The sequence below is a fragment of the Diadema antillarum genome, unplaced genomic scaffold (assembly GCF_040938485.1).
Source record: "Diadema antillarum isolate AM-2024a unplaced genomic scaffold, OU_Dant_1.0 seq00000248_RagTag, whole genome shotgun sequence".
Taxonomy (NCBI): domain Eukaryota; kingdom Metazoa; phylum Echinodermata; class Echinoidea; order Diadematoida; family Diadematidae; genus Diadema; species Diadema antillarum.
In genome coordinates, this window is record NW_027271292.1 from 2959063 (window position 1) to 2969679 (window position 10617).

A 10617-nucleotide genomic window follows, 5' to 3' on the forward strand; every position below is an offset into this window, starting at 1 on the left:
TGGTTTGATATACATGTAGCTTGAGAGTAGTTACCATCATAACTGTGCCTCTAATGCTTATGTGAACATTCATGCCACTAAGTGTTTTGTGTATACTGTATGTGTATTTGATATATCACTTTTGATATTGTTATGATCCAACAGTATATCAGGTAACGTATGAACCATTATTATCTCCAAAAGAGAAATGCCTAGATTAACTCATTGCTTGACTACTGTAAAAGTGGTTTCTTTCACAGTGGTTTTATTTTCGCGCTTTGAGGTTGAACCGCGAATTTAACATCACGCGGAAATGTTTTGAAAAGTCGCGCGAAATTACCCAAGCAAGGAAATGTTTTGAACTCGCCGCTTGTTACAATGCTATTGCGCACATGCACACACAAAGATTCCACGCATCGAGTGTATTGATGGTCAACACACACTCAGCGATACCGTGTTATAAAGTACTCGAGAGACAGGATTTCAGGTAAGCCTGCATTTAATTCTAATTTCTATTTAATAAATAAAAGAATAATTGGATTATAGTTTGGGTTTTCATGTGCAAGATAAAACAGTTTTTGCCGACTATGAATTCACAGATTTTGCCAACTATGAATTCACAGATTTTGCCAACCGCGAATTTAAACACACACGAAAAAGTCTGCACCGATGGAAACCGTGAAAGTATCTGTACGTGAAAGAAACCACTTTTACAGTAATATTGTGTGACACTGACACAATGTATTTCTTGTAAAGAAACTTTTAAGGGAGAGATGGTATGGATCATGAATACTTCTAACATATTTCTATGTACTTGAAAAAGTGGGCTGCTTTGTCTGGTTTATTTTTACTTATTCTTTGAATGCCTTAATTTCAATCATGTACATATTGATAATTAACAAATGTATATCCATTTAAATGAAGATCTAGAAAATTTACATCATACCAAGAAATTCTACTTGTAGTGGTGGATACATTATACTTAGAAAAGTGTTTCATACAAAAGTTTTCTAAAATTTTCTTATCAAGGCGCAACTTAGCTGAACAATCATCTCAGTAGATTTTGTGAATGACCTTTGCAGTGGTCCAATTCATTTGATTTTTAGATTGATTCTCAATTCGACTTAAAGGGATTGTATAGTTTTGGTTGGGACCTAATTTCAGGTTTCTAATATTTTTTAGTGAGATATTGATAAATCTCTTATGAAATATGAAGGAGCATGTAATTGCATGAGGAATTCAACATTTATTTGATGAAAATTGGTTTTGAAATGGCTGAGATATCCAAAACAGAGCGATTCTAATAAAGTGTGGGACCCACACTTTTTTACGATTGCTTTGTTTTACTTTGTTTTTGGATGTTTCAGTCATTCCAAACCCGATTTTCATCAAATAAACTTTGAATTCCTCTTAGAATGGTATGCTCTGTACTATTTCATAAGTGTTTTCTTGGTATCTCACAAAAAGTTAAAAGCCCAATTCTCATCTCCACCAATACTGTACCATCCCTTTAATATCATGAGAAGTCCAAATGACTGCGTAATGTGTGATTTCAGAGTTATGGCAATAAATGCAGCCCAGTATCTGCCAAGTATTGATCTCTGACAATGGGCCAACCACCTGGGGGCATTTCATGAAGCATTATAATTTTGTCCGACAAACTTGTCCGACAAATTTGCTCTCGGCCAATCAGATGCAAGGATTTCAGTAGCTTATAACAGTTTACATGTACTTGATATTTGTATGTCCTTTATCTCCTTCACTTTCTCTTCCTTCCGCGCCTAGAGCACTCTGCAGAGTGGATTTGGTGCTATATAAATCATATCAATTATTAATTATTATTATTATTTTGTCAGATGAAATATCTGACAAAATGCTTCATGAAATGCCCCCCAGATCTCATGTTACACCTGGTTCTATAGATAGTGATGATAGCGTACATGTACTCCGTGTATTTACATCAATGGTCCCATTAATCTCATGGAGTGCTCCCAAAGTTGTCATTGAGGTATTTCTGACCTGCCAATGAACAGGACTTGATCCATGACCTCAAGTCTGAGCTGAGTGGTAAGCTGGAGGATCTGATCCTGGCTCTCTTTGTTCCTGGACCTCAGTACGATGCCTACGCTATCAACAAGGCCATCAAGGTGAGGATGGGTCCCTTCACACCTTAAAAATGTGACCGGCTACAACAAAAGGATCTGAAAGTCGAGGGAGGTTGGATTTTCTGAAAATGACATGAAATTATTCCCTTTCTCTTCCGTTTTAATTTCTTATATTAAACATGACTCATAAAACTACTCGGTTGTGGAAGCATTGACGATTTTATGAGACCATGTCGAATGGTTTTGGAAATCAGCGTTTCGAGAAAACCGCCTTCAAAGTTTTCCTTCTGACGCAATTGTGATCAATGGGAGATAAGACAGTTTTCACCTCTTGACAATAGAAGGTATGCTCCTAGCAACCTCCGTGATGTTCATTCAAGCTTAGCGTCGGCGATCTACGCATGACCAATCAGTAACAGTGATGCCATGCATTGACCGATAAGATCACTCCCTTGTTGCAAGGGGCGGAGTCTATCTGCGGCACTAAATCCAAATCTTCAGACAAGTTTCTGTTATGTTGAAAGTCGGAAAATCATGGTCCTGAAAAACGTTAATTTCTAGTCTTTCCTTTGACCATTTAGCTTTGAAATATCAGCAGATGATAGACGAAACATTAGACTTCAAAATTATGCCAAAAAACAGAAATTTGATGGTTTTTGACTCATTTTGGTGATCTGACTTCAAACTCGATTTCTCGACTCAGCCGTCTGTGACTTTCGGATCCTTTTGTTGAGGCGGGCCAAAAATGGTCCAGTTTAATCCAGTAGTGGTGGAGTATGACGTAATGTATCAATTTCTAAAGTGCAGAACCTGTGTAGGTATAATTCTTCAGTGCTACAAAACCTGATCAGCTTATACAGTAGTGAACAGTTGAATATAGAGACATGATTTAAGTCTTAATTTGAATGACGCTATAGTTGGGCATTTCCTGATTTCTAATTGTAAGTTATTTCACAGTTTGGGAGCTGCACAGGCAGCAAATCTCTCAGTGCAGATCTCTCAAAAGAGAAGCGATCCTTGAGAATCTGGATCTCGTACAGATCAACCTAGCACAAGAGTTCAAAATTGAAATGCTTTTGAGAGGGAGGAAAGTAATTGTTCAGCTAAATCATCCAGTGATACATAGATGTGATTAAACGATCAAATGACGCCTTTGTAGGACAGGTACTGTTTATTAGCTGGCACCAATAAGAAAGTGCATTATCTCACTTTTCCATCTGATCTCGAGTGTCTACGAAAACCTATTTTCTTGTAGTGTGATGTGGTGCTCAATAGCTCAATAGCACTAGTACAGATAAACTCTTGATAGGGAGAAGATTCTTCATGGTGGGATGTTTGAGTGTATAGGAGATACAACATTTCCATTTTTCCTTCTTTTAAGGTAATACTAATAATTGTAAAAGGTAGGAGAGATATGGGGGGAAAAAGAAACTCATTTGAATAGTGTGACAAGCTTTAATGTCACACCCAGTGTTTGCGTTTCCGATTGCACTGAGACATTTGATAGTGGGGTCATGATGTCTTTAATGCATTGATGCATTTGCACAATTGATACTTGAATGTGATAGCCAGGAGTAGGAGAGCTGTGTAAAGATGCATACCAATTTATGAAAGTTCATATTCCAAGTATTAAATAATGCATGCTTGTATGTCTTCCTCATTGGTCTGTGATTTCTGTGAAATCTTTGTCTGACATCAATGCCGTTATGATCAATCCCCACTACTTCAGTGTTGTCCTCTGCGTCACTCCATCCTAGAGGCTTATCCTTCTTTTTGTTCTGTTCTCACCTTTCAGGGTCTTGGCACAGATGAGGAGATCCTCATTGAAGTCCTCTGCACCAGAACCAACGAGGAGATCAGGGAGATCAACGAGGAGTACAAGAGACGTGAGCTTGAGTCATCTTCTCACAACACCATGCCCGATCTCTAGCCCCCTACCCCTCCCCCAGCACTTCCTTTATTTCACCCTAAACCTTCCCATTCAGGTTCCTTTGAGCCCCTCCTCCCTAACAAGTATGACTTCATTAAGTGATTGTCTTCAGTCAAAGCAATTGAAAAGGCATAACCAAGAACCCAATAATATCCTCATGGATTATATGCAGATTTCCCAAGTTGCATTTTTTTTTCTGATTTTTTTTTTTCTCCTTCTTTCAAGAGAGCTTAGAGTTTCTAATTTTACATTATTTCATTCTGGTTGTTCTGGCAGAGTCACATGAAATGGAGTGATTGCCATTTTGTCACATCCTGTGCACATGAATTAACAGGATTTACTGTCTTGTAAGACTAAGAAGCTCCCTGGCTCCACAGAATGAATCACTCGTTTGGAAGAAACCAGTGAGCCTTTGGGATTTGTAATCTCTCTTTCCTGGTAATGCAGAGTCTACATAGAGTCCTGAGTTCCTGTGGTGCATATGCATTTTGCTAGTGAATTGTTTAAGGCAACCAATGTGTTTAATTGGATAACACGTGTGAACCCCCCCCCCCCCCCCTTCAAAAAAGAAAGAAAGAAAAAAAAAAGGCATTACCAGCTGTATTCAGTGTGACCTCCTTCCTTTGTAGGATCATGTTTGACCTATGCCAAAGAATGTACATGTATTGTGAAGCATCTTTTGTGGTATTTCCTACATGCAGAGTTTCGCACAACCATGGAGAAAGATTGCATCGGTGACACCAGTGGACATTTCAAGCGTCTCTTAGTCTCCATGTGTCAGGTGAATCCACTGGAATTTGACTTACATTTCATTCTGGAATTCTGCAACTTAGAAGACGGTGTTCAGAGGAGAAATTTGGAGCATTGTTCATAGTGAACAAAAATAAAGAATGTAGTTTTGATCTCTAAACTATTCATAGAATTTCTGTTTAAAATTTGACAACTTGCACCTGTTGGTAGCCTATTACGGTGCATAGTAAAGTACCACCTTAAAGCCTCGGTCACAACCCACCGTGTGTGTTTACAGTCCGTACATTTTTGGCGGAGGCCACGGCCGCCACGTTTTCCTGAAAACGTTGGGAAGGAGTGGCAAGAGCAGGAAGGGAGTACGTCACTTGCACGGTTGCGCAAGGTGTAAGTACCTGCCATAAGCGGTCGCTTCCATCGTACGTTGCGCATGTGGCAAGTAAGTCGTACGTGCTTTCAATTCAATGCGACTGCCATGTTGTCGTACCAAGGACGTACTTACATGTGCTCCTCACGTATGTTGTAAGTGCATGCAAGTAGGCTGTACAGAGCACGTGCATCACATGTACTGCTGGGTGAATCTGTAGCCCGACCGCAGCTTGAACACAGCAAAAGTTCTGCATGCACTAAAAGTGCAACGTCATGTCTGCGTGCACCCAAATCCGTATCGAGGTAGTGCTTACTACGCACAGGTCCCCAAATTTTGCCCACGTTTTTGCAAGTAGACAGCACGCACTTCCAAGTACAGCAAATTGTGACCGAGGCATTAGCAAGGTTTCACAATTTGAAAGATGTGTGATATGTGTTCCATCTTGATGATCATCAATTAACTTTGTGTATATCTTTCACATAGCACAACAATGGTCAACCATTTTTTTTTTTTGGTGGTATTCTGTACCAGAGTGTAATAATAGTGATGAGTGAAATTATGTGTTTAGAAATGTCAGCATGAAGTGCTGTATGAATCGTCGGGTGGGAATGCGAAGGGCGTTAAGTTGCCTCAAACACTGTGGCCTGAATTCACTAAGATGGTACAATTGAAACCATTGTTTAAACCATAGACAATTTGTATGGAGTGCCAAGTGTCGCATGGCCTATTTCATTGTGAAATCAGTCATTTCGTCAACGAGATGACCATTTCCTTGATGAAATGTTCATTTCAAAATGACTGATTTCGTAACGAAATAGGCCATGCGACACTTGGCGCGCCATACAAATTGTCCATGGTTTAAACCATGGTTTCAATTGTATCACCTTCGTGAATTTGGGCCCATAGGTTTAGTGACAACTTAACGCTCTTATTATTCTCATGTGATGAAATGATATTTCTTAATACCAGATACATGGACACCATGAATAACAAAGACCAGCTGCAAACCTCTGTCTATCCCAGCAAGGAAACAAATTAAACACAAAAGAAAACAAATTTGAGTGCACAAAAATTGCCGCCATCGATGAAACCACATTTATTGTCAACTTCTCTGTCTGAGCAGGGAAACCGTGACGAGTCCAGCACAGTGGACATGGCTAAGGCCCAAGCTGAGGCCAACCAGCTCTACCAGGCTGGAGAGAAGAAATGGGGGACGGACGAATCGGAGTTCAACCGGATTATGGCCACCCGCAACTTTGCCCAACTCAGAGCAACCTTCAGGGAGTACACTAGGGTGAGTTTGTGGGAACAGTTGGAGAGAAGATGAGTGTTGCAATTGGAGTTTAGTGTATGTTTGTGTAACACCAGGTTCGCTCTCTTAGCACAATGTAAATAAATACAATGTACAATTCAACGGTTATGTTCATACGTGTGGATGTTCCTCCTTTTAATCATAGATTACTATTAGCCGGAGCGAACAATATCTTTACACATAATTCACAGGGGGTTCAATGAGAAAGGCATCAATAAATATTCTTCAAATATCCTCCAACGGCTATCATCAGAGAACTATTAACAGCGTTGTTTCATGGGGAAATAACTGCTACTTTGGATTAACAGCAGAGCGTCCTTCAACAACGTTAAACAAAATCGGGGGGGGGGGGGGTGTGTCACATCCAAAGAAGATCCAAATTTCGCGTTACTGTCACTGAGGTCTCGCGTGTAGACTATCGAGGAGATGAATCCATGAAGAGAACCCTTGAAAGGTGGTACCTTGAAAGGAGGTGCATATACAACATACACAAATACACTAAATATAAGGTCTAATACATACAGCATGTTTGTGAATAATTTGCTAAACTTCTTAATCAAATAATTGTTACGTGCACTTATCAGTCATTAATAAGTTTATACTGACTGTACAACAATATTATTCTATCAGCTCAAAGCAATCAAATAAACCATGAGGATTGAATATTGAAATAAAGCTCATCTGTATTAAACATAAGGTTGAACTACATGTATCATCAAAACCGAACCTAATAAGCATGTGAAGTTGCATTAACACTTTCATGCATTAAATCAAATTTCATCACTCTGAATCATTATTGTTACGGGTGTTATGGGGTATATTCTCTTTTTCCACTTATATAACCACATTAATCTGATTATCCATTCAGTTGTGAAATAGCTTTATCCTATGAAATAAAAGTATATGGTATTATGATTTCTACATTTGTCAACCTTGTCAATACCAAATATAATCACATTTCTTCTTACAACATTAATAAAACAGAAATATCTAACTATGACTATTTACTTCAAAATGTCACTCACTCTCAAATTTGTTCTATCGTATATACTATAAACATACCTACTACTGTATCAATCAGAACACTTAAACTACACACTACAGTGTATGGAAAATCCAACACTTGTTCTCCTACTTAACCGTTTCTACACAAGAATAATGCAACAAACAATTATAATAGAATGGTAGTGGATAGCTACTCTCAGCAGGGAATGACTGATTACAAGAAGATGGTATAACATACGAGTATAATATACATATCAAGCCTGCACTGTATTTCACTTCCAATGTATACTACAAACACAGTTCTTATCAGCTTTGCCCTAAAATCGGGATGAAGCCTACGTATGAGCCAAGCACTAAAACAATCAAGTCCTTTCTCTCCGCAGAGGCTGGCTCTCTCTCTCTCTCTCTCTCTCTCTCACGCCCTAGCCTACAAGTACACCAAACTTTAGCCTGTACTATTCGGACCCTAAAAGTTTTGCTTATCTTCAGCCATTACAAAGCACATGATTTAGCTGGAACTGATAAATCGTCTGCATGGCAGAGTTCAAATCTACATGATTTTCATATAGCATGGTGTAGAAAGTCTAACAAATATAACATAAATACATGAGTGCATACCACAGGTATTGTTCAAACTACACTATACACCTCACACTTCATCTCACACACATATACATGGATATAGAGGTTGCGAACTTGCTTGAGTCATTGTGTGAAATGTTCCATCTATTGAACATCCTAACTTTCCTTTACAAAGAATAAGTTTATCAGTCTATTATACCTTCACTTTGCATGTAAACTGAAATTACAGCAATCGCCATAAGGTTTATGACATGTAAAACTGGCATAATAGTGGTCTCACCTTGAAAGGAGCCAGCACCACGCCTTATTACATCCACTCTCTCCAACGTCCAAGGGGGCAAGAGGACGTGGCACTATGGGAACTCTATCTTTATCTCCCAAAATGTTGGCAGTACCGATGTTGGTAGGGGAAAAACGAATACGAGATGAGGAGAGACTTATGTACATTAGGGGTCTGCATCCCCGTGTAAAAGGAGAGAGGGAAAAGAAAGATAAGGACGGATGTAGGGACTGGAGGACAATGCACGAGAGGGCACGTGCATATGGGAGGAAGGGGTTGTGTATGTATACACTGAGGTTGAAGATTTAGGGGGTTTAAACCCCCCTCTTGGGCTGCCAAGTAAAAAAAAAAATAAGAACATACAAACAAACAACATCTAATTAGTCAATTATTTGAAGACCAAAATCAACAATAAAGGCACTTTTCTTGCGTAAAAGCTGTCAATTTTAAAACTGAATATGCAAAATTTTCGCCCCTAACGGGGCGAAAATTATAATACACTATCAATATACATTATCATATCTTTATACACTAATATTTACTTTATGAGTAAATTTAGTGTATAGATGGTATAGCCTCGCGTCCTCGAGTGTGCCCCGTGGAACATACCTTTAGTAAAGCCTACTTTTTTTCTTTTCTTCTATGCTTTCTTGTAATACAAGAATAATTTTTATTGCTCAAACAATGCGATTACGTTTTAGCTTTTAATGAATACATTTCAGACGAATGGCAAAGTGAGAGTGGCTCGCTCGCTCTGTCCATACTTATAATAGAATGAATAGTTTGCATAATTTATGATCATAGTCCTTCGCGGGGATTTTTTTTTAACTGTGTTTAGTTCCCTAGGAATTTGATTTAAATGCCCTAGAAACGCGACTTTTATACTCTGTTTTTACAAAAAGTCCCTATGCATGGGACATGGGAAGAGGTATATCCCCCTCCCACACCCTCCCCCGCTCTGTCGCTTCGCTCTCGCCGCGGATCTCACACCGTCTCATGAAATAATGTTATACCCCCGTATAATCATAGTCATTTGCAAATGATTCTATCCACTTTTTAATTTCCTAGAAATTTGCTTTTAAATGCTCTATAAACGCGACTTTTGTACTCCCCCTCCCCCCGCTCGGTCGCTTCGCTCCTTCGCCGAGGATCTCAAACCATCACGTCAATGTGCCCATCCCCATCGAAATTTTGCCCCCCCCCCCCAAACCAGACATGTTCCACCGCGCTTGGGGGGCGGGTGGGGCTGCACCAACCCCCCCTCCCCCCCCAAAAAAAAAAAAATATATATATATATATATATACACATTGTATATATGTTTGGCAAAAAAAGAGAGAGAGAGAAAATAGAGCATGCAAAGTAATTAATATGCTTAAAATTGCAAGCTGGCAATCCTAAAAATTGAAAATCTCCCTACTGTGGGAGGGGGGATACCCCCCTCCCACACCCTCCCCCCCCCCCCCCCCCACTCGCTTTGCTCTCACTCACTTTGCAATACCCAGCTCAACCCTTAAACCCCCTCCTTGGAAAAAAGCTAGATCCGCCCCTGATTGTTCATGGAACACCTAATATAATCATCCTACAGTTTGAACAGTGATGAATGATATTCAGGGAATAGAGATGCAAAATTTAACCAAGCTTGGTATGTCTTATCTATTGTTCAATAGCTGACAAAGAACAAAAAAGAGAGAAAATACAACAGAAGAGATGGTGGGAGGCAGAATATTAGAAACTGAAGGAAGGTGACTGTCCCCTCTGCCCCCGTGATTCCTATTGTTCAGTTCTGTAGTATTTGTTACTCTTCCCTTGCTTTGGAGTAATACGTGATTACTTGATAGTGGGCAGTTGTCTATGATCATAAAGGGACTGTACATTACTGGTTGAGGTGGGGATTTAGGTTTATAACATTCCTAAGTGAGATAATGAGAAGCCTCTTATGAAATATGAAAGAGCATGCAATTCTAAGAAGGATTCAATGTTTATTTGATGAAAATTGGTTTTAAAATATCTGAGCTATCCAAGAAAGTGATAATGATAAAAGGCGACAGGATCTCTTTGTTTCACCTTGTTTTTGGATATCTCAGCCATTCGAAACCAATTTTCATCAAATAAACTTTTGATACCTTTTAGATTTGCATGCTCTTTGACATCTCGTAGAATGGTTTCCGAATATCTCGCAAAACATTAAAAGCTATATTCTCACCTCAACCAGAACTGTACAGTCCCTTTGATATGTTATAGATATTGTTGTGGAAACCCCCCACCCTCTGACATATAAATGACAGAGACTACCAAATTTTCTTTAC

General features: G+C 39.2%; 1 protein-coding gene across 1 annotated transcript in view; it reads left to right on the top strand.

Moving 5' to 3' along the window:
* LOC139729679 (uncharacterized) overlaps positions 1–6425 on the top strand; it is a gene marked incomplete at its 3' end in the record, with an annotated part of 30667 nt that extends 24242 nt beyond the window's left edge. The window contains exons 10-13 of the mRNA XM_071640609.1: positions 2013–2126; positions 3880–3970; positions 4716–4795; positions 6255–6425. Coding sequence (XP_071496710.1) covers positions 2013–2126; positions 3880–3970; positions 4716–4795; positions 6255–6425 — 456 coding nt within the window. The remainder of the gene's footprint in view (positions 1–2012; positions 2127–3879; positions 3971–4715; positions 4796–6254) is intronic.
* Between the last annotated feature and the right edge of the window lie 4192 nt (positions 6426–10617).